Below are 25,710 nucleotides of genomic sequence, written 5' to 3' on the forward strand. Positions count from 1 at the left end.
GCAGTTCTGTAGGAAGGGAAGAGGTGGCAGGTGAGGGGGAATGAGTGAATCTTGCTCTCATCAGATCTGACCTGAGGAGGGAATAACATACACACTCATTTGGGCATCTTGCCCCGCAAGAAAGAAGGAGGAAGAAGATAAAAAGGGGGGACAATAGAAGGGGACAGATAGGGGGAGGAGGTAATCAAAAACAAACACTTTCGAAAAGGGACAGGGTCAAGGGAGAAAATTGGATAAAGAGGGATAGGTCAGGAAGGAGCAAAAAATAGTTAATCTTTCACAACATGAGTATTGTGGAAGGGTTTTATATAATGATATGCATGTGACCTATGTTGAATTGCTTGCCATCTTAGGGAGGGTGGCCGGGGAGGGAAGAAGGGAGAGCATTTGGAACTCAAAGTTTTAAAAACATGTTCAAAAAAATGTTTTTGCATGCAACTAGGAAATAAGATATGCAGGCAACGGGGCATAGAAATTTATCTTGCCCTACAAATAAGTAAGGGAAAAGGGGATGAGGGGAGTGGAGTGACATAATGGAGGGCTGACTGGGGAACGGGGCAACCAGAATATATGCCATCTTGGAGTGGGTGGGAGGGTAGAAATGGGAAAATTCATAATTCAAACTCTTGTGAAAATCAATGCTGAAAACTAAATATATTAAATAAATTAAACAAAATAAAATAAAGAAATCTATCCTGCCCTACAAAAAAGGAAGGGGAAAAGGGATGGGGTGGGGAGTGGGATGAAAGAAGGGAGGGCTGACTGGGTAATGAGACAATCAGAATATATGCCATCTTGGAATGGGGGAGGGTAGAAATGGGGAGAAAATTTGTAACTCAAAATCTTGTGGAAATCAATGTTCAAAACTAAAATATTAAATAAAAATGATAAAATTTAAAAGAAAAAGATGTTCTTTCCAATGATGTAGGTTGCAAGCCAACCACTTCTGTCCATCTTGTACAACTCTTCTTCATGTCCTCCCAACATGCTGAAGGATTCCCTTGCCCTTGCCACACTTCTAATATGTGTTCTCTTTCAATCATACACTTCCCTGAGGATGTCTTTTATTCCAGTTCTTCTTCACTATTTGTTATATATTGCAGCCCGCTCATTGCCAACATGCTCCTTTCCACTGTTCTTTGGTACTTATTTTTAATTCTTTAGATACTCCAAATCTTTAGATGCTCCAAATCTTGCAGTCATATCTACTCTTCCCTGCCCAAAAAAAGCAGCAAAATTGATTTGATCAAGACATACAGTATGTTGAGAACAAAAACATACCCGTTGACTTGACAGAGGGAAAAGGTAATGGATATAACAGATCATTTCAATTACATGAAATGGAAATGCTTTTACACTAACAAAATTAATTCCGCTTTAAAAAAGAAGGAAGTTGTCAATGGAGGGAGGAATTTTTTTTTGCATTAAACATCCAACTGATATGTTGGTTAATTGTACCCAATTGCCTTTTTTCCTTGTCTTTTTTATTCTTTATTACCAAAGATGGGTCTATGTAGCAGATGCAGGAGGGACATAATTCGCAAGGAAGGTGATAGAAAAACAAAAGATATCAATAAAAATTCTTTATTTTAAAATTTTTATTTTCAGTTCTGAATTCTCTCCCTCTTCCACCCATTGAAAAGGCAAGAAATACCATACCCATTACACATATGAAGTCGTTCAAAATATTTCCACATTAGTCACATTTCACAAGAAAAATAAAAGTAAGCAAGACAAATAAAGTGAAAGAAACATATGTTTCAATCTGTATTCAGTTCATCAGTTCTCTTTCTGGAGGTAGGTGGCATTTTTCATCATAAGTCCTTTGGAATTGTCTTGGATCATTGTCTTAATCAGAGTAGCTAAGTCTTTCACAGTTGATCAACATTACTATATTGCTGTTACTGTGTAAAATGTTCTAGTGCTGCTCACTTTATTTTGCATCAGCTGAAATCATCCCCTTCATCATTTCTTAAGCAAAATAGTACTCCATCACAATTGTATACCACAACTTGTTCAGCCATTGCCCAAATGATGGACATCCCCTTAGCTTCCCAATTCTTTGATACCAAAAAAAAAAAAAAAAAGAAGCAGCTACTATATTTTTGTATATGTACATTCTTTTACTTAATCTCTTTGGGGTACAGACCTAGTCATGGTATTACTGGGTCAAAAGGTGTGCACAGTTTTATAGTCTTCTGGGTGTAGATACAAATTGTTCTCCAAAATGAAATAGTTCACAGAGCTACCAATTGTACATTAGTATACCTATTTTTACATAGCCCCTCCAGCATCTGTCATTTTCATTTTTTGTCATGTTAGCGCCAATCTGATGGGTGTGAGATGGTATTTGAGTTGTTTTAATGTGCATTTCTCTAATTATTAGTGATTTAGAGCAGTTTTTCATATGATGATTGATAGCTTTGATTTCTTCTTCTGAAAACTGCCTGTTCACATCCTTTGAACATTTATTAACTGGGGAATGGCTCTTATTTTTAAAAATTTGGCTTAGTTCCTCATATATTTGAGAGATGAGACCTTTGTCTGAGAAACCTGGTATAAAAATTTCCCCCCAGTTTCCTGCTTTCCTTCTAATTTTTGGCTACACTAGTTTTATTAACGGAAAACTCTTTCAGTTTAATATAAAAAAAAAAATTCTCCATTTTACTTAGCCCTTCTGTAATCCTCTACATCTTGTTTAGTCATGAATTCTTCCCTTATTCATACACCTGACAAATAATGTTTTCCATGGTCCTCTAACATGCTTATGATATCACCCTTTATATCTATATCAGGCACCCATTTTGAGCTGATATTGGTATACAGCATGAGGTGCTGTTATATTATGTCTAGTTTCTGCCAGAGTGCTTTCCAATTAACTCAGCAGCTTTTGCCAAATGAGTTCTTGCCCCATTAACTGGAATCTTTGGGTTTATCAAACACTAGGTTACTGTGGTCATTTACTTCTCTATATTGTGTGACCAATCTATTCCATTGATCAATTACTCTATTTCTTAACCAGTACCATATTGTTTTGATGATTATCTCTTTATAGTATGGTTTTGAGATCTGGTACTGCTAGGCTGCCTTCCTTCACTTTTTTTTTTCATTGATTCCTTTGGTATTCTAGATCTTTTGTTACTCCAAATGACTTTTATTTTTTTCTAAACCTATAAAATTCTTTGGTAGCCTGGTTGGCAAACAAATTATTTTGAGCAGTATTGTCATTTTGATTATATTGGCTTAGCCTACCCATGAGGAATTAACATTTCTCCAATTGTTTAGATCTAGCTTTATTTCTGTGAAAAGTATTTTGTAATTGTGTTCTTATAATATAGTTCCCTTGTGTGTGTTTTGGTAGGTAGATTCCCAGTATTTTATACTATCTGTAATTATTTTAAGTGGAATTTATCTCTTTCTGCTGGGTTTTGTTGGTAATTTATAGATCTGTGAATTCATTTTATATGTTGCAACTCTACTAAAATTGTTAATTGTTTCAATTAGTTTTTTTTTAGTTAACTCTCTTGGGTTTCTAAGTATACCTTCATATCATCTGCAAAGAGTAACAGCTTTGTTTATTTTTTATCTATGATTACACCCTCAATTTCTTTTTCTTGACGTATTGCTATAGCTAGCATTTCTAGTACAATATTAAATAATAATGGCAATAACAGCTGGACATTCGTGCTTCACCACCGATCTTACTGAGAGGGCTTCTAGTTTATTTGCATTATAGATAATACTTGCTCTTCACTTTAGATAGATACTACTTAACATTGAAAGTTTCACTTATTCCTAAGCTTTCTACTGTTTTTAATAGGAATGTGTATTGTATTATGTCAAAAAAATTTCTTCATCCACTGATATGATTATATGACTTTTTGTTTATTTTCTTATTAACATGTTCAACAATGTGTGTAGTTTTCCCAATATTGAATCAGCCTTGAATTATTTGTATAAATCCAACCTACTCATAGTGTATATGATCTTTGTGAAATGTTACTAAAATCTCCTTCCTAGTATTTTGTTTAAAATTTTTCAATCAATATTCATTATGAATATTGGTCTACAGTTTTCTCTCTTTTGGCTCTCCCTTTGCTTAAGTATCAAAACCATATGTGTGTAACAGAAAGGCTTTGGTAGGACTTTTTAAAAATCATATTTTTCTAAACTGTTTATATAATATTGGAACTAACTGTTCTTTAAATGGTTGGGTGAATTTGCTTATACTTCCACTTGGTCCGCTCTCCCTTAGAGAGATCATTTACGGCTTGTTCAATTTGTTTTTCTATCATATGGTTATTCAAGTATTCCATTTCCTCTTCTGTTAATCTGGGCAATTTATGTTACCTTATCATTTCACAAAGCATCAATTTTATTGGCAAAATAGCTCCTAATAATTGCTTTAATTTCATCTTCATTGGTTGTACATTCATACTTATCGTTTTTAATACTTGTAATTTGGTTTACTTTTTTTTTAAATCAAGTTAGTCAATAGTTTTTCTATTTTATTGTTGGTTTGGTTTTTTTTCATAAAACCCACTCCTAATTTATTAGTTCAGTGTTCTTTATTTTCAATTTTACTAATATCTATTTTGATTTTCAGTATTTCCATTTTGGTATTTAATTGGAGATTCTTCTTTGTTCTTTTTCCAGTTTTTTTTTATTTGTATGCCCAATTTGTTGATCTATTCTTTCTCTCTTTTATTAATGTAAGGTTTTGGAGATATAAATTTTCCTCTAAATATTGCTTTGGCTGTGTACCAAAAATTTTAGTATGTTGTCCCATTGTTGACATTCACTTCAGTGAAATTATTCTTTGTTTCTATGATTTGTTCTTTTTGACCCACTCATTCTTTAGGATTAGCTTGGTTTCTAATTAATTTTTTGTCTATGCTTCCAATGTCCTTTACTGAACGTAATTTTTATTGTATGATTATCTAAAAATGGTGGATTTAATATTTCTGCTTTTCTGCATTTGTTTGTGAGGGTTTTATGTTCTATGGTCAATTTTTCTGAAGGTACCATGTACAGATAAGACATAGATTATTCCTTTCTATTCCCAATCAATATCTCCAGAGATGTAACACATCTAGTTTTTCTAATGTTCTATTCATCTCCTTAATTCTTTTCTTATTTAATGGTTAGATTTACCTAGCTCTGAGAGGGATAACCTAAGGTTCCCAAGTACTGTAGTCTTACTATTTGCTTCTGTAACTCATTTAAATTTTCTTTTAAGAATTTGGATGCTTGGGGCAGCTACGTGGCACAGTAGACAGAGCACTGGCCTTGGGGACCTGAGTTCATATGCTGCATCAGATACTTGACACTTACTAGCTGTGTGACCCTGGGCAAGTTGCTTAAAGCTGATTGCCTCACCAAGAAAAAAAAAATTGGATGCTATGCCATTTTGTGTATATATGTCCCAGTAATGTTATTATTTCATTGTCTACTCTATTTAGCAAAATGTACATTCCCTACTATGCCCAAAGGGCTATAAAAATATGCATACCCTTTCACCCAGCAATACCACTTCTAGGGCTACATCCCAAAGAGATCAGACAAGTGGGAAAGGGACTAGTATGTACAAAAATATTTCTAGCAGCTCTTTTTGTGGTGGTAAAGAATTGAAAATCAAGGGGTTGCCCATCAATTAGGGAATGGCTAAACAAATTGTGGTATATAAATGTAATGGAATACTATTGTTCTATAAGAAATGAGAAGCAGTAATCCCTCCAAACACCTGTGAAAAATGGCTCTGAACAAATTCTAGAGCTGCGGAAACAACGAAATAGCCGAGGGAAGCAGGTCTCCAGCCCAGGACAGCCTGGATGGTTGCTGGGAAGGGTCTATCACACGGCGCTGGGAATAGTGGGCAGCGCAAGGACAGATCACACCAGGAGTTGGCCCAGAGCAGGCCTTAGGGCCACGAATCATTGAGTTGTGGCAGTTACCAGACTTCTCAACCCACAAACACCAAAGACCATGGAGCAGGTTAGTGGGAAAACTGCTAGATCAGCTAGAAAGCAGTCTGGCCCCAGCCCTGGGGGTGGCGAAGGTGGTGCACAGTAGTGACAGCAGCAGCTCCTGCAGCTGCTTCCAGAGCTCCAGGATCAGCTGCTTCTGGAGTCCCTGGCTCACACGGTGGGAGGAATCAAGCAGCAAACCAGAGTGGGAGTGCAGGGCTTGCTTTGCCCTGCTTGGATCTGGGTCACAATCCTGGTTGGTGGTTCTTGGGGGAGGAGAAGTGCTGTGGTGGTAGAGCTTGCAGTGACAGTGGAGTAGAAGCAGCTCTGACAACAGCAGCTCAGTCCCTAAAGCTTGGGACAAAACACCCTCTACAAGCAGTCATACCCTGACAAAAAGCTCAAAGGTCAAGTAGTTGGCTAGGAACATGGCCAGGCAGCAAAAAAGGATGCAAACTCAGACTTGGACTCTAGAATCTTTTTTTGGAGATCAAGAAGATCAAAGCATACAGCCAGAAGAAGTCAACAAAGTCAAAGAGCCTACATCAAAAGCTTCCAAGAAAAACATTAATTGGTCTCAGGCCATGGAAGAGCTCAAAAAGGATTTGGGAAAGCAAGTAAGAGAAGTAGAGGAAAAACTGGGAAGAGAAATGAGAGATGCAAGAAAACCATGAAAAACAAGTCAATGACTTGCTAAAGGAGACCCAAAAAAATACTGAAGAAAACACCACCTTAAAAAACAGACTAACCCAAATGTCAAAAGAGCTCCAAAAAGCCAATGAGGAGAAGAATGCCTTGAAAGGCAGAATTAGCCCAGTGGAAAAGGAGGTCCAAAAGACCATTGAAGAAAATACTACCTGAAAAATTAGATTGGAGCAAGTGGAAGCTAGTGACTTGATGAGAAATCAAGATATTAGAAAACAGAGCCAAAGGAATGAAAAAAATGGAAGACAATGTGAAATATCTCATTGGAAAAACCACTGACCTGGAAAATAGATCCAGGAGAGATAATTTAAAAATTACTGGACTACCTGAAAGCCATGGTCAAAAAAAGAGCCTAGATATCATCTTTCAAGAAATTATCAAGGAAGACTGCCCTGATATTCTAGAGCCAGAGAGTAAAATAGAAATTGAAAGAATCCACCGATCACCTCCTCAAAAGATCCAAAAAGAAAACTCCTAGGAATATTGTTGCCAAATTCCAGAGTTTCCAGGTCAAGGAGAAAATACTGCAAGCAGCTAGAATGAAAGAATTTGATTGTGGAAACACAATCAGAATAACACAAGATCTAGCAGCTTCTACATTAAGGGATCAAAGGGCTTGGAATATGATATTCCAGAGGTCAAAGGAGTTAGGATTAAAACCAAGAATCACCTACACAGCAAAACTGAGTATCATGCTCCAAGGCAAAATATGGATTTTCAATAAAATAGAGGACTTTCAAGCTTTCTCAGTGAAAAGACCAGAGCTGAATAGAAAATCTGACTTTCAAACACAAGAATCAAGAGAAGCATGAAAAGGTAAACAAGAAAGAGAAATCATAAGAGACTTACTAAAGTTGAACTTTTATTTACCTTCCTACCTGGAAAATGATGTGTGTAATTCATGAGACCTTTCTCAGTATTAGGGTCATTGAAGGAAATATACATATATATAGAGAGAGGGCACAGGGTGAGTTGAAAATGAAGGGATGATATCTAAAAAAACAGAATCAAATTAAGGGATGAGAGAGGAATATATTGAGAGAAGGAGAAAGGGAGAGATAGAATGGGGTAAATTATCTCACATAAAAGTGGCAAGAAAAAGCAGTTCTGTTGGAAGGGAAGAGGGGGCAGGTGAGGGGGAATGAGTGAATTTTGCTCTCATTGGATTTGACTTGAGGAGGGAATAACATACACACTCATTTGGGTATCTTACCCCACAGGAAAGAAGGAGGAAGAAGACAAAAAAGGAGGGGGACAATAGAAGGGAGGGCAGATAGGGGGAGGAGTTAATCAAAAGCAAACACTTTTGAAAAGGGACAGGGTCAAGGGAGAAAACTGGATAAAGAGGGATAGGTTAGGAAGGAGCAAAATATAGTTAGTCTTTCACAACATGAGCAATGTGGAAGGGTTTTGCATAATGATACACATGTGGCCTATGTTGAATTACTTACCTTCTTAGGGAGGGTGGATGGGAAGGGAAGAGGGGAGAGAATTTGGAACTCAAAGTTTTAAAAACAGATGTTCAAAAAAAAAGTTTTTGCATGCAACTAGGAAATAAGATACACAGGCAATGGTGCATAGAAATTTATCTTGCCCTACAAGAAAGTAAGGGAAAAGGGGATGGGGGGAGTGGGGTGACATAAGGGAGGGTTGACTGGGAAAAGGGGCAATCAGAATATATGCCATCTTGGAGTGGGGGGGGGAGCATAGAAATGGGGAGAAAATTTGTAATTCAAACTCTTGTGAAAATTAATGCTGAAAACTAAAATATTAAATAAATAAATAATGATTTAAAGAAAAAAGAAAACAGACAGGGTCAAGGGAGAAAACTGAATAAAGGGGGACAGGATAGGATGGAGGGAAATATACTTAAGTCTTTCACAACATGAGTATTGTGGAAGTGTTTTACATAATGATACATATGTAGCCTATGTTGAATTGCTTGCCTTCTTGGGGTGGGTGGGTGGGTGGTAAGGGAAGAGGGGACAGAATTTGGAACTCAAAGTTTTAAAATCAGATGCTCAAAAGAAAAAGTTGTTTTTGCATGCAACTGAGAAATAAGATATATAGGGAAGGGAGCATAGAAATCTATCCTGCCGTACAAGAATGTAAGGGGAAAGGGGATGGGGGGCGTAGTGGGGGTGACAAAAGGGAGGGCTGACTGGGGAACAGGGCAATCAGAATATATGCCATCTTGCAGTCAGGGGGAGGGTGGAAATGGGAAGAAAATTTGTAACTCAAAATCTTGTAGAAATCAATGTTGAAAATTAAAATATTAAATAAATAAATAATGAAATAAAGTACAAAGGAGTCATTAAAAAAAAACAAAACAAAATGAGGAGCAGATGGACTTCATTACAACCTGGAATGACTTATATGAACTGATGCTGATCGGAGCAGAACCAGGAGATCATTATACATGATTACAGATACACAGTATCTGTAAGGACTAACTTTGATAGATTTGACTCCTCTCATCAATGCAAGGTTCAAAGACAGCTCCAAAAGACTCATGATGGAAAAAGCTATGCACATCCAGAGTAAGAATTATGGAGTTTGAATGCAGATGGAGACAAACTTTTTGCTCTTTCTCTTTTTTTCTTTTCCTTCTTTTTTCCTTTCTTATGATTCATTCCATTGGTTATAATTCTTCTTTACAACTGGACTATTATGTAAATAATTTCAGTGTGAAGGTATATATAGAACCTACATTGGATTACATACTGTCTTGGGGTGTGGAGGGAGGGAGAGAAAATTTGGAACCCCAAAACTTGTGGAGCTGAGAGTATAAACTAAAAATAAAAAAAAATTTAAATGTATTTTCCCTGAATATCTCTTTTAATTAGATCTACTTTTACTTGTGCTTTGTCTGAGATCAAGACTGCTACTCCTGCCTTTTTTACTTTAGCTGAAGCAAACAGATTCTGCTTCAGCTCCTTATTTTTATTTTGTGTGTGTCTCTCTGTTTCAAGTGTCTTTCTTGTAAAAAGCATATTGTTAGACCCTGGGTTCTAATCCATTTTGCTATTTGCTTCATTTTATGGGTTAAATTCATCCCATTTACATTCACAGTGATGATTGATAAGGTATTTCCCTTTATCCTCTTCCTCTTCTATTTTTTCTTCCCTGTCCCCTCCTCAGAAATCTGCTTAGCTTTTCGATCACTTCTTCCCTTAATCTATTCTCCCTCTTAATCACACCCCTTTTCTCTTATTGCTGCTTCCCTCCTACTTTCCTATAGGGTAAAATGAATTTCTATAGCCAACTGTGTGTACATATATATTGTTCTGTGTTTGAATGGGTTCAGATCAAAGTGAGGTTCAAGAACTGCCTGCTCCCCTCCATCTTAAAAACTGTTCATAGCGGGAGCTAGGTGGCACAGTGAATAGAGCACCAGCTCTGGAGTCAGGAGGACCTGAGCTCAAATCTGACCTCAGGCACTTGACACTTACTAGCTGTGTGACCCTGAACAAGTCACTTAACCCTGATTATCTCAGAAAAAAAAACAACAAAGAATTTAAAAAAAACCTCTTCCTTGTCCCATTCTTCCTCTCCCTGTATCTACTTTCCTATGTACATGATTTTTTTTTTTACAATTGTATATGTGTACATCGAGGGCAATCTCAGTGAGGTCATTAGTAAAGAAAAGACAGTTTCACATTAGATACTTTATAGTAAACCATATCTTTACCATGATACAATTGACTGAAAGAGATGAAGAATATAAGACTCCAAAAGTTAATCTGGTGGAATAAAGCTCAGAATTAAAGGATTTTTTCCAACAAGGAGTCCTCTAGTCATCTGTTAAGATCATTCGGGATTCTAGGAAAGATATATCTTACAGAGAACTTTCAATGCTCTGATCATAAATGTTATATATATATAGCATTCTCTGGCTGTCAACCACTCCTGGAATGCCCTCCTTACTCCTTTCCCTGTCTTCTTTTAAGTCTCAACTAAAATCCATTTTGATGGCTGAAGGCTGCCTCCTTATCTTCAGGTTTATTGGCTAGATTTCTTTCTCAAAAAACAAGCCTTAAGCTCAATTCACTCTGGAGCTCATAGACTGGACAACAGGTTCCTGCCTTCCTACCACAGAGTGAATGTAAATACTAAATAGTTATTGTTTCTCTTTTGGCCAGGAACCCTGAGGGTCTTCCTATGCCAGTATGATTTTTTTTTTGAGTTTTGATTAAAGGTGCCATCCCTTGATTAACTTCTTAAAGAGACCTATTCAGTGAATGGGCGTCACCTCATTCAAAGTGAGATCCTGAAAAAATCTGAGCAATGCATCCTGGGCCATCTCCAGTCATCCTGGTGAATATCAGGCCACTGGACCCAGATGGCTCTGGAGGAGAAAGTGAGGCTGGTGACCTTGCACAGCCCTCCCTCACTCAAATTAAAGTCAACTACAAGTCATGGCATCATTTCCCTGATGTCATGGTCCTCTTCAAGAACACAACAAAATCCTTCTACAGGAAGCTTTTGTCTACCTCTCTTAATTCTACTGCCTTCCCATTTTAAATTATTTCTTATTTATCCATTTAGGATAAATGTGGGCTCCTTAACGGCAGGTACTATCTTTTGCCCCTTTTTGTATCCCCAGGACTTAGCACAAGGCGTGACACTTGGTAGGATCTTAATAGATGTTTACTGACTCATAACAAGATATGGATTATCTATAGAGTTTGCATGTGCATATGTTTGTATCAGAGACAGCATTAGGCCCAGAATTAAAGAGAAGAATAAGCTGGATTGCCTTCAGGACTCCAAACAACTCCTCAAAACAAAAGCCCATCTTTTTAATACCAATATTCTACAAGTATTGTTATGACTGCACTGGACTGTAGTAGCTGAGTAGTCACGTAAGTTATGCATATCAATTTATTAGGGACTTGAATAAAATAGTGCTGAACTTTCAATGTGTTTTAGCTCTATTCCTTACTCCTCAGACATATTAATCTCATCCTAATCATAACAGCAGCACTTCACATATATATCGTACTTTGCAGTTTACAAATCACTTTCATCATAATAATACTAATAATACATAATAATACTAGGCAATAGAGTGTGCCAGTGGGGACAAAGGAAGGTATTTCAAATCAGACAGTTGTTAGATCTTTCAACGCTGTGAACACTGAAAGGAGAAGGAGACAATAAGGAGGCAGGAAAAAAATTTCAAAAACTTCCAAGCAGACTCCAGGAAAAACTGGGTTAAATTCATCAAGGTAGGAAAGAGTTGAAACTGCAGATAGAAGTATTTTCATTGGACATGTTTACAGATGTACCTCTCATTCATATTACTTACCAATATTTATTTTTTAATATGACCAGTACTGTTATAAAGGAGTTTAATTCAAGTATCCTTATATATACTGCACCACACATATAATGTGTTTCAAGTACAGCCACACACCCTAACAAACCCAATTACTGAAATCAGCTCTGAGATATTACAGTTCGGCAACATTACAGGACAACAAGTTTTCGGTGGAATCTGGGCTTATTAACCCAAAGACAAAACTAGAATTAACCAAGACATAGAAATGAGATTCACAAATAGAAGGACACAATTTATTCAAAAGAATCAGATTTGACAGAAAGGCAACAGAGTAACACTCTATCAAGAACATCTAAACCTGAAATGAAAATAATATGTATGATCAAAAAGAAAGAAATCATAAGTGATAATGCCACATAAGATTATCATAGACCAGGGCTGTCCAACCTTAGGATATCTTAGGCCCGCATTAAAATAAAATAACTAGGGGCGAAGCCAAGATGGTGGCTGGAAAGCAGGGACTTGCGTGAGCTTCCCACCGGGTCCCTCCAAAAACCTATAAAAAATGGCTCTGAACAAATTCTAAAAGTGCAGAACCCACAAAATAGCAGAGGGATGCAGGGATCCAGCCCAGGACAGCCTGGATGGTCGCTGGATGAGGTCTATCACGCACAGAGCTGGGGGCAGAGGAGAGCGGAGCCCAGAGTGGGTGTGGGCTGCAGCCGGACCAGCCAGACAGGGAGCGAGGCGGAACAGGCCCTAGCGCCCTGAATCAGTGAGCTGTGGCAGTTACCAGACTTCTCAACCCACAAACACCAAAGACAACAGAGAAGGTTAGTGGGAAAAGCTGCGGGGGACAGAGGTTAGGCCACCGAGGGGTGGTGCAGCTACAGAACTGAAGCTGCAGTTACTTCCAGCCCCAGGCCCACCTGGTGGGAGGAATTAAGTGGCAGATCAGAGCAGGAGTGCAGAGGCTGCTTAAGATTTGCCTCAGGTCTGGGTTGGTGGTTCTTGGGGAAGGAGGAGTGCTGGTGTGGCAGAGCTGGCTGTAGAGAAAGAGATCTGAAATCAATGGCCCATCCCCTTAAGCTTGGAACAAAGTACTCTTTGCTCTACAAGCAGTCATACCCTGACAAAAAACTCAAGGGTCAAGTAAGTTGGCTGGGAACATGGCCAGGCAGCGAAAATGCACTCAGATTCAGTCTCAGACTTTGGAATCTTTCTTTGGTGACAAAGAAGACCAAAACATACAGCCAGAAGAAGTCAACAAAGTCAAACAGCCTACACCAAAAGCCTCCAAGAAAAACATGAACTGGTCTCAGGCCATGGAAGAGCTCAAAAAGGATTTGGAAAAGCAAGGAAGAGAAGTAGAGGAAAAACTGGGAAGAGAAATGAGAATGATGCAAGAAAACCATGAAAAGCAAGTCAATGACTTGCTGAAGGAGACCCAAAAAAATACTGAAAAAAAAATATTGAAGAAAATAACACTTTAAAAAATAGACTAACTCAAATGGCAAAAGAGCTCCAAAAAGCCGATGAGGAAAAGAATGCCTTGAAAGGCAGAATTAGCCAAATGGAAAAGGAGGTCCAAAAGACCATTGAAGAAAATACTACCTGAAAAATTAGATTGGAGCAAGTGGAAGCTAGTGACTTGATGAGAAATCAAGATATTAGAAAACAGAACCAAAGGAATGAAAAAGTGGAAGACAATGTGAAATATCTCATTGGGAAAACCACTGACCTGGAAAATAGATCCAGGAGAGATAATTTAAAAATTACTGGACTACTTGAAAGCCAAGATCAAAAAAAGAGCCTAGATATCATCTTTCAAGAAATTATCAAGGAAGACTGCCCTGATATTCTAGAGCCAGAGAGTAAAATAGAAATTGAAAGAATCCACCGATCACCTCCTCAAATAGATCCCCAAAAGAAATCTTCTAGGGATATTGCAGCCAAATTCCAGAGCTCCCAGATCAAGGAGAAAATACTGCAAGCAGCCAGAAAGAAACAATTTGAGTATTGTGGAAACACAATCAGAATAACCCAAGATCTAGCAGCTTCTACATTAAGAGATCGAAGGGCTTGGAATACGATATTCTGGAGGTCAATGGAGCTAGGATTAAAACCAAAAATCACCTACCCAGCAAAACTGAGTATCATGCTCCAAAGCAAAATATGGATTTTCAATAAAATAGAGGACTTTCAAGCTTTCTCAATGAGAAGACCAGAGCTGAATAGAAAATCTGACTTTCAAACACAAGAATCAAGAGAAGCATGAAAAGGTAATCAAGAAAAAGAACAAGAAAAAGAAATCACAAGGGACTTACTAAAGTTGAACTGTTTTGTTTATATTCCTACACAGAAAGATGATGTGTTTGATTCATGAGACCTCAGTATTAGGGTGGCTGAAGGAAATAGACATATATATGTGTGTGTGTGTGTGTGTGTGTGTATATATATATGTATATGTGTGTGTATGTATATGTACATATATATTATATATATATATATATATATATATAGAGAGAGAGAGAGAGAGAGAGAGAGAGAGAGAGAGAGAGCACAGAGTGAGTTGAAGATGAAGGGATGATATCTAAAAGAAATAAAACCAAATTAAGGGATGAGAGAGGAATATATTGAGAGAGGGAGAAAGGGAGAGATAGAATGGGGTAAATTATCTCACATAAAAGTGGCAAGAAAAAGCAGTTCTGTAGGAAGAGAAGAGAAGGCAGGTGAGAGGGAATGAGTGAATCTTGCTCTCATCAGATTTGACCTGAGGTGGGAATACCATACACACTCAATTGGGTATCTTACCCCACAGGAAAGAAGGAGGAAGAAGATAAAAAAGGGGGGATGATAGAAGGGAGGGCAGATAGGGGAAGAGATAATCAAAAACACTTTTGAAAAGGGACAGGGTCAAGGGAGAAAATTGGATAAACGGGGATAGGTTAGGAAGGAGCAAAACATAGTTAGTCTTCCACAACATGAGTATTGTGGAAGGGTTATACATAATGATATGCATGTGGCCTATGTTGAATTCCTAGATTTCTTAGGGAGGGTGGATGGGAAGGGAAGAGGGGAGAGAATTTGGAACTCAAAGTTTTAAAAACAGACGTTCAGAAACAACAAAATTTGTTGCATGCAACTAGGAGTAAGATACACAGGCAATGGGGTGTAGAAATTTATCTTGCCCTACAAGAGAAGAAGGGAAAGGAAGATGGCAGTGGAGTGGGGTGATGGACGGGAGGGCTGACTGGGGAACAGGGCAACCAGAATATACGCCACCTTGGAGTGGAGGGAGGGTAGAAATGGGGAGAAAATTTGTAATTCAAACTTGTGAAAATCAATGCTGAAAACTAAATATATTAAATAAATTTAAAAAAATAAAATAATTATTCAAAGGCCACACCCAGAATAAAAAATACAGTACACTAATAGAAAGTGGGGGAACGTGGGTCATCGATATGACAAGCAAAGGAGCAAAGCATGAAAGCAAACACAAAACAACAAAGCAACAACACAACAGTATAAATGTAGGTGCATACCGACTAGTCTGCATCATACAGACGGAACGCATCCCACAGATCAACTGAAAATTCCGTGCAATATGTTCTGTCCATAAGAATGACTAAAAACACCAAAGAAAATTAACATCAATGAGATTGTTTATTAGTGATGGAATTTAAAAATCTAATACACATTCCATGCAAATTATTATTTTATTTTTTCTCTCGTGAAAATTAAAACCCACAGGCGGGCCACATAAAATCGCACTGCAAGGCGCATGTGGCCCGGAGGCCGTATTTTGAACAGCCCTGTCATAGGCCATTCTGATAGATGGAAGAAATACAGGAGAACTTCTTGATTCACATCATAAAACTAGCACAGAGGCAGATAGAGTGGTGATAGGCAACTTCTACTACTTGGATATATACTGTCTCATTTGTAAATTGTCTTAATGGTAATCACACCTCTTATAAGTGATTGGGAGAACTATTTCTCCCTAATTCTGACCAACGAGGAGGAAATGGTTGGCTGGTAAAATGGAAACCACAGAACATTAGGGGAGAAATGAACATGCCATCTTAAAAGTTTTAGCCAAGGAACACTTGACCTGGTTAGACAGATTCTTGAAACTAAAGAAAAACAAACTTGATATCAGCTAATACGGAGTTACAGTGCTGCTAGAACACAAACTCCATAAGGAGGCGAGCAGTCTTATCTAAACCTTCTATGTCCCCGTACAACTAGCATAGTGTTCTAGACATAGTAGGCTCTTAATGAATGTTTAATGGATAAATGTTTTATGGTTTACAAATCACTTCATATAATATTGATAGTAGCAAGCTTTTACATAGTGCATGAAGGTTTGCAAAGTGCTTTATGAATATTATCTCAATCTCCACAAAAACCCTGGGAGCTGTTATTACCTTCCATTTTACAGATAAGGAAATTGAGGCTGAGGGAGGTTAAGTGACTTGCCCAGGGTCACAAAGAGTAATGATCTTGAACTTAGGCCTTCCTAATTCCAAGTCCAGCTCTCTATTCACTGCAACACTTAGCTGCATCATTTCATCCTCACAACAAACAGGTCAGGTGGTACTGTTAGCCTCATTTCATAGAGAAGAAATTGAGGTTCAGAAAGATCAGGTAACACCTACAGATTTATAGTCACAGAAGTGAAGGAACCTAAAGATCATCTAGTCCAACACTCTCATTTTACTGATAGAGAAGTGAAATGACTTGTTCAAAGACATAAAGGGAGCAGAGCTGGGGTTGGAATGCAAGATTTTGGACACCAAATCTGATAGTTTTGTTACTACTCCTTCTACTCATATGTCTCTGGGTAAGTCATTTTCTTTCCACTTCTCCTTATCTGTATATGAAGGGGTTTCATCTAGATCAGGAATTTTTAATCTTGGATCAATCCACTAACTCTTAAAATAATAATAATAACTAATACATACATAGTGCTCATTATGTGCCAGACACTGTGCTAAACAAATCACAATTATTATCTCAAGTAATCCTCACAGGTAGGTGCTATTACTATCCCCATTTTACAAATGAGGAAACTGAAGCAAACAAATTAAGTGACATGCCCAAGGTTACACAGCTAGTTAAGTATCTGAGGTCAGATTTGATCTCAGGTATTCCTGACTCCAGACTCCTGGATAATAGATAATAGAATAGAGATCCACTGGGTCATCTTGCTGCTCAATAATGTAAATATTTTAACATCTATATTTCAATATAATTGGTTTCTGTTGTAATCCTATGTATTTTATTTTATGCATTTAAAACATTATTCCGAGAAGAGTCCATAGATTTCTCCAATACTGCCTGAGGGATCTATGAAACACACACACACACACACACCCATTAAGAATCCCTGGTCCCTATTAGTCAACATGACCATAAAAAATAACGGACATTTATATAGTGTCTTAAGATTTGCAAAGCACTTTATCTCATCATCTGATCCTCAAATATCTATGAGGTAAATGCTAAAGTTACTATTAGCTCTCATTTTACAGATGAGGAAACTGAGGCTAAGAGAACAAGTGCCTTGTCCATCTGGGGTCACGAAGCTAGTAAGTATCAGAGGCAGGATTACAGGGTATTGTAGCTCAAATCCAGAGCTCTATTCACTGTACCACTTAAATGAATCAAAGGGCAATGGGAAGATCATGAGCTCTAAGTTCCAGGAAACTCGACTAATTTGCTACTCCCTACAAACAACATTGGGGGTAGCTAGATAGAGTAGTAAATAAGAGGGAGGGGGCGGGGGGAGTACTGGGGCCTGGAGTTAGGAAAACTCATCTTCCTAAGTTCAAATCTGGCCTCAGACACTAGCTGTGTGACCCCGGGCAAGTCACTTAACCCTGTTTGCCTCAGTTTCTTCATCTGTAAAATGAGCCAGAGAAAAAAATGTCAAATCACCCCAGTATCTTTGCCAAGAAAAAAACCCCAATGGAGTGACAAAGAGTTGACACAACCGAAATGACTGAACAACATACATAACACACCATATTCTCCCTCATTTCCTTCAAACAGACCTGAAATACTCTCCCTCATCACCTTGGCCACATGAAATCACCACCTCCCTTCAAGGCTCAATTAATTGATATGCAAAAAAAGTAAATAAATAATACTATCAGAGCTTGAAAACAAAGATTACATAATAGTAATAACTTTAATACTTACATTATAATTATGAAAATTTACATTAAATGTGTCTCTGAGAACACTTCCTTTATTTTTGTAGCTGAAGATGATTAAGAATGATGCCAGTTATTATACTTGTGATGAAAGAGCAAATGTTTTACTAGGTGTGGGGAGTGATATAAAGTTTAGATAAGACACTTCGTTCTTATCAGTTAATGAGACATGATAACTATACAGATAACTAGAATCATAGAATCACAGAATTATAAAGATCCAGAGCCAAAAGGCACTTTAGAGGCCATCTAGTCCAACCCCCGCATTTTATAGTTGAGTAAACTAAGGCCCAGGGATCTTAAATAATTTCCCTAAGGAAACAGTAAATGTCTGAAGAAAAATTTGAACTGAAGTCCTCAGATTCCTGAGCCAACACTCTTTCCACTGTACCGTTTATCTCTATTCTTTGATAGCAGAATCTATGCCAATATAGTATCATAGATTTAGAGCTGGAAGACACCTTGAGAATCACGCCCCCACCCTGGTTTTTTGAGGCAAGCAGGGTTGACTTGCCCAGGGTCACAGAGCTATTAAGTCTGAGGTTACATTTGAATTGGGGTCTTCCTGATTCCTGGGCTGGTGCTTTATCCATTGTACTACCTAGCTATCCTTCCCCTTCTTTTACAGATAAGGAAACCATGTGAAGCAGCACTGATTCTGCAAAAGACTTGGGTTCAAATTCCCCTTCTAAACTTAATGTGTGACCTTATTATACAAGTGAGAGTATCAGTCTCTGGGGAAACCTTCTGCTATAAATCTGATCCTATGCTCCTCAGAGAGGTAAAGGAATTTGTCTAAGGTAACAAAAGCAGTTAACGGTAGATCTAGAATCTGAATCTTTGACTCCACATTCAGTGTAAATTTTCCCCCACTATGCTATTCTTTTTCTTAAAACTAAATGAGGCCAAATAACAATGATTAAAATTTAACTGAATAATAATCAAATTATAAACAAAGTAGATTCAAATTATGTGATTTACATTAAAGACATAGAGATTTTTTTTAAAAATCCATCTGTAGAGCAGATAAAAAAAACTTATGGCTCATTAAATCTAATATATCAATTTTCAAAGCACAGGAAATCAGCTTGACAATGTACTGAAAACTTATTTTTTATCAAGTTGAAAGAAAAAATGCAAAACACCCTGTTATACATCAGAAATGATTACTAATACAGGATGCCACACCCAAACAACCCTGTTTCTGAAAGAAGTTAAGAACGTTAATACCATAAAAAAGTACAATAGCTGTTTCTAGCCCAGGCAGACTGATTATCTGAATTATTAAGAACAGACACATATGGAAGAAAGTAAAAAGGTAGAGTCAAATGGGCATTAGATTTGGAGTCAGAGAGCCTGGGGTCAAATTCTGGTTCTACTTGCTATTACCTTGACACTCTGGGCTTCAGTTTTCTAATCTGAAAACGAGAGCCACCTTGCTCTAAATTCTATGTTTTTATGAGTCCAGAACCTCCAGATGTGAGCAGAGTAATTGCTATTTGATGACTGCATGTACTTCTGTCACCTTTATCAAATCAATAAAGCCTTTTCCCCTCCCATACAAGTATTACTATCCTAACAATCTTATCAGAAACAAAAGTTCCCATTTCTTTCTGTCCCAGCATTTCTTTTGTAGTCATTCATCTTGTATTTGAACTGGGGGTATGAGGTCCACTGTACTGCTGTTGTCTAACAGAGAAAGACTGGGGCAGTGACTACTAGAAGTTACTTTGACCAATGTTCTTTTTCTCCACACAAAATGTCACTCATGTGTGCCAAAACCAAGTTTGTATTATCCAATTTCATGACTTTCATTCATTCAACATTTATTTGGTGCACATTTATGTGCGAAGCACTTGAATCTCCTCAAAAGTCTTCACAATGCCATCTGCAATATGTCCAATCAAATTGGAATTTCTTTGAACTAGACTTGAGCCCAAACCAAGAAAACATATTTTAAAAGCACTTCAGACATGACAAGTCAAAAAATTAAAATCAGGCTTACTTATATGTACAAATAGCAATAATGATCACTGATTTGCAAATGAGAATATTTTTCTGTAGTCTATTCTGAAGTAATAAATTAATTTCATCTGGAGCCTATAGATTTTTTCAAAAAATTTCATACTACTGCTTTTACTATTTCCCTCCCTATCCTGCATTATGACAATGTATCTTTCCAAAATGCTGCATCTTCTATTTCTTACTGACTGCAGTGGTGATGGTTCTCGGTTCTCCTCTCCTACAAAGTCATAGCTTTTTCTCTTTAAAGACTGGAAATAAGTATCTACAAAGAAAGAGGTCTGGTATCCTCTATCGTGAACATCAATATGTGCCATTATTTACATCTACACATTTATCTATTTCCCTCCATATGAATGTCAACAAGCAGGTTCCATTTGAACATTTGAGTCTAAGAGAGTCTGATGTACCTGGCATCAAAGTATCTTCCCCACCATCACTTTTCACTATTGTTTAAAGTCTTCTTCAGGTCTATACTACTACTTCAGTTCCCTGGATAACCTACCGGTATGTTTGGTTCCCCCAAGTTTGTCTTACTTCTATTGTCTGTATCCCATAAGCAAAGATCTTTCTTTGACATTCTTGCAAGTCTATTTCTATCAGGCAGAATGACAAACAGGCGCATCTATTAATGGATATGACAAATAGCTGAAATAAGAGCCTTATCTTGAAGTATATATTTTATATATATATCTCTTAAATTCCTCAATCGCTAGGACTGGAAATATAAAAATTTCTCTAAAATCTCTAAAAGTAATATAAATCCAGGCTCTCCTAAACTAGTAGAATCAGCTCTCACTTTATCAATGGAAGGTTTTAAAATATAACAACATTACTTAAGATGTTTAAGATAACAGTAAAATGCCAATAACAGTTCAATATTTACACAATAACTGAAGATGAAAATTTATAATTTCTGACATTATAAAATTATCTGGAAATTTGGGTAATTAAGAATATTAGTAAAAAAAAAATAAAAAAAGCTGATGCTTTTACCATTTTGAGTATAATGTAGTTGAAAAGCCAACATACAAAAACTTATCAACTTTAGGAAATGATAGGGGATGATTTAACTTTGGTTTAAGACCTTTCCTTAAATATAACATTCAGCATCTGAGATCATTCCTGCATTACTTTTAGCTAATAGCTGGTAAAAAAAAAAAAGACCACAAATTAAAGACAAGTGGTTACTTTGAGTTAAAACCGCTAATGTAATTGTAGCTTTATACAAATTTGAATATTGAAAAAGCTATTTTTGACAGAATCTCAGAATTGGAAGGAATTCTGAGGTCAAATTCAACCTCAATATGAATCTTTTCTATGGTATACCTAGGGAACCCAACAGTTCATCTTTGACCTAAGATAGTCCTCATGCCTAATTGTTAAAATGAAGGTGACTGACCCTAGCTTTTCAAATGCTATTCCAGTTGAACACAGCAACTCTTCAGCAAGCTGAAGAAGCATTAAGGACAGAACAGGAAAGGGCAGACAATGGACTACATATGTTGTACAAGACTAACTAAATCTGCAAAAGTTCATCAACAAATTGGCTACCAGGTAATTATTTTTTTTTTAAGCTAAAGTGCTCTCTGAAACTGTTTCATATGGCAACCTACTTCAGTACAGACCAGCTATATCTGGAAAAGTTCATTAACAGATTAGCCACCAGGTGATTAATTTCTTTTAGCTAAAGTACTTCATAAAACTGCTTCATGGCAATCTGCTGATTCCAACCAGTTCTATCTTAGGTCTTTGAATTATACATGAAATATTTTAAATAGATTGTTTTAGCTTTTAGTTTAAATTATTTTAAAAAAAAAACACATGAACCAGTCACAAATCATTGAAAGATTCTGGGCCAACATATTCATGCAGTTTAGACTATGTGACAAAGGCTTTCAAAGGTACAAGATACCTGCAGTACTGTAAACTATTCCAATTATCTTAGTTAAACACTAGCTGTGTGACTCTGGGCAAAACACCTAATCTCTGTCTCAGTTTCCTCATCTGTAAAACAGATAAAAACAGCAGCTACCTCACCAGATTCTGATAAAGATTAAAAGAGTTAACATGTAAAGTATTTTGCAAACTTTAAAATGCTATATAAATGCTAACTATAAATATCAGGTCGAAATTACACTAGCTTCAGAGGGGGTGTATATTTCTCTGTTTTGAATGATACAGGTACAAGAATTGGTCCTGCCCTGTTATTCTGGATAGCATAGGGTGCTACTCATAACTCAAAACCACGACATGCCTAAGTCATGTGCCCCTGATCTCTAACATCATAAATAACAGCAACAAAAAAAGTTGACAGTTTTAAGTAAAATAACAATATTTGTTCAGTCAAATTAAATATATAAACCACAATGAAATCTTCCTCTCAATTTAGCTCCATTCCATTTATTTTGATAGAGAAATGTACAAATATATAAAATTGGCCACCTATTTATGGTGGTTCATTTTTTAAAAAATCTTCTACTGTAACCTTTACCTAAGTATAGGCTTACCTCAAAACAAGATACCCTGGAAAGTGAAAAGGTCAACTACCAGTTACTGTTCTCAATCCCAATCAGTGAAACACACTGTCACTCTATTTCAGAGTAGAAGAGAAGGCTTGGAGAAGAGGAACAATGGCAGACTCCTTAGCAAAGAAAGGCCTTAGTTTAAAAAAAGAAAAAGAAAAGAAAATGAAAGTAACTTAACCCTAAACGCAACAAGGAAACTTCAGAACATAGAAACTGGCAAGGATCAGGGGAAGATCTAGAAGGTAGCAGATGATGGAGAAATACCCACCAGTCACCCCCTATTTCAGTTGTCACATTTTCTGGCACTTGCATCCAATTTTCACTTTCTTTGACAGAGTCGCCCTCCACTCTATCTGCCTAATAGCACCATAGAGAGGCGCACAGTAGAAGATGGAAAAGACAGCAGCAGCAGCTGCTGCTGCTGCTGCTGCTGTCAAAACACAAGGGCAGCTGGAACAAAACACTCTTGGTCCAGGAAAAACAAGGCCTAAGATCATCAACATTTACATTTACCTCTAAAATCTTTTATGGGTGTCCCACACGTTTAGATCACTTTCTGTCCTCATCTTTCTGTTTCTAAACCTTCAAAACGCTACTTGCTATTCTCTTCAATATGCTTTATGCTCCAATCTTGCTACCAGCTCTAGCTTAAAATACCACATTACTCCAATCCCTGCCCCTCTGCTCTGCTACAGAACGGCACAAGGAAAAAAAGGATGGTTGGTCTAATCCATTCAATGAAGATGGCAGTAAGAGAGGAGGGGGAGAAGAGAAAAGACGAGGCTCTGCTTGGTTGCAAGAACAAAACCTGCCACCTCAGAAGTGTCTCTCCCACCCCCACCCCTTCCTCCAACTTGTCAATTCTAGATTTCGTGCCATACCTCCGCATAAACACTACCAGCCCGTCCCCGATCCGACCTTCCCCCTTTGCCGAAGACCAATACCAGCTTTTCTTTCTTTTTCTAAAGGAAGCATCAGTATGTGATATATGCACCCACCCCGCACGGTTGGCCCCATCGAGGATCCAGTTTCTCTTCTTCCCCCATCCATCACTGAGGGGGAGGAACTGCAGCCACTGCACCCTCCCTTCCCCAGGAGACGCCCTCCACCTCCAACATAAAACGGGCTAACAGTGCACCACGTAGCATCTCCAGGGGTCAAGTTTAACTTACGAGGGAGAAAGCACCCTTCAAGAGAGCGCTATTTCTCAGTGGGGGGAGGGGTTGGAGGGTAGGGGGGGAGACACGGGACCACGCGGGCGCACACACACACACACACATATACACTCATGCATACGCGCGCGCACATACATGCACATATATACTCACATACACGCACACATACATGCACATATACACTAATGCATACGCGCGCACATACATGCACATATACGCTCATGCACACACACGCACATACACCCCCATACACACACGCGCACACGCGGCGCACAGGCGCAGGGAGGGGGTCCCGTACCTGGAGCCCGGGTGCCCCGCGCCGCTGCCTCCCTGCTCGCGATCGCTGACCGCGGCAGTGTAGATCCTCCGGTAGCGGTCGGCCAGGGCCCGGCCCGACAGCAGCAGCTGGTAGTGGCTCCGTGAATCGGCAAGTGTCAGCCCGAGCCCCAAAGCGGCGGCGGCTGCAGCGGCCGCTGCCGCGGCGGCCGCGGAGCCCTCGGGTCCGGACATCAGCAGCGCCCCAGGCGCCGGGCAGGACACGGGGAAGAATCCTCCCTCCACGCCGAGACCCGAGGAGGCGGCGGCTGGGGAGGCGGTCGCTGCACACATCATCCTCCTCCTCCTCCGCCTTCTCCTCCTCCCCGCCTCGGCCGCCGCCGCCTCCTCCCCGCCTCGGCGGCCGAGGCCCACCGGGGCCCGGCTACCCCTGCACAGGCGCGCACACGCACACGCAGTCCTTGCCCAACGACGGCGGCTCTGGCGAGGGCGCTGACCGCGGCCTCTTCACTCCCTGCCAGAGGGAGACGGAGACAACGACGACGACCTTCTCCTCCTTCTTCTCCTTCTCCTCCTCCCCCCCGCGCCTCCGTCGCCGCTACCGGAGCCGCTCATCTAACCCCGCCGCGCCGGGGAGTGAGAGGAGGAGGCGCCGCTGCCCTGCCTGCTTCTGCCACAACCGCTGCCACCCTGGCCGTGGCTGGGAGCGACGGCTGCGGCTGCTGCTGCTGCTGCTGCTCCTGCCGCTGCCGCTGCCACTGCCCGCATCGGGAAGCAGCTCGATGCCAGGAGCATGCGCAAGGCCCTCGCACATGCTCAGTAACACTAACGCGTCCCCACTCCCTTCCCTTCTGTAGGAGCTCGGTGGCTACGAAAGGAATCCACTTCTCCGGGTTTTAGAGGCAGCTCGTGGACGAGAATATGGAAAGTGCCGGCGAACCACGGAAGGGTTAGCTGTCAATGTTAGCGTGGGGGAAAGGGGTGGAGGCGCCAAAGGCTGGGAGGAGGCAAAGGAGAAAGTGACCATCTCTGCAGTTCCTTGAGCACCTTTGTGCTTTGCAAACAATAGGCGCTTAATAAATGTGTGCCGCATTTAATTGAATGAATATCAACTGTATTATTCCACCTTAGGTCCGATGACCCACCTTTACCACAGACCGGGGGCCATCTGAAAGCCTGTTCGAGGTTCAGATATTGTTAGAGCTGGAAAAAACCTTAAATCCCATCGATTGTTGTCATTTTACAGGCGATGTTACTTGGACCCAGGAAGGTGAATAGGACCTGCGCAACTCAAAGTCAAGAATGAGTTGGGGGACAGAGTAGGATCAACTGGAGCTCAGGTCTCTTGACTACCAGTCCAGTCCTTTTTTCATTGCACCATACTATTCCAGCTCAGGTTTTGTCTTCCGAAAGCTTTGGAATTTACTGGTTTTAGTCTCTGAATATGTGTTTATATACACACACGCACACATAGGGCTTTTTTTTTTTTTTGGTCCACACTCATCTACCTCACCTCCAAGGCTTCCTTGCCTT

At 39.1% G+C, this 25,710-nt stretch overlaps 1 protein-coding gene across 1 annotated transcript in view; it reads right to left on the reverse strand.

Annotated features, from left to right (window-relative positions):
• Window positions 1-24,513, reverse strand: part of MYCBP2 (MYC binding protein 2) — a 342,008-nt gene extending 317,495 nt beyond the window's left edge. Inside the window, exon 1 of the mRNA XM_036754198.1 lies at window positions 24,200-24,513. Within this exon, the coding sequence (XP_036610093.1) occupies window positions 24,200-24,513 (314 nt within the window). The remainder of the gene's footprint in view (window positions 1-24,199) is intronic.
• Window positions 24,514-25,710: the final 1,197 nt, after the last annotated feature.

The sequence above is a fragment of the Trichosurus vulpecula genome, chromosome 4 (assembly GCF_011100635.1).
Source record: "Trichosurus vulpecula isolate mTriVul1 chromosome 4, mTriVul1.pri, whole genome shotgun sequence".
Classification (NCBI taxonomy): domain Eukaryota; kingdom Metazoa; phylum Chordata; class Mammalia; order Diprotodontia; family Phalangeridae; genus Trichosurus; species Trichosurus vulpecula.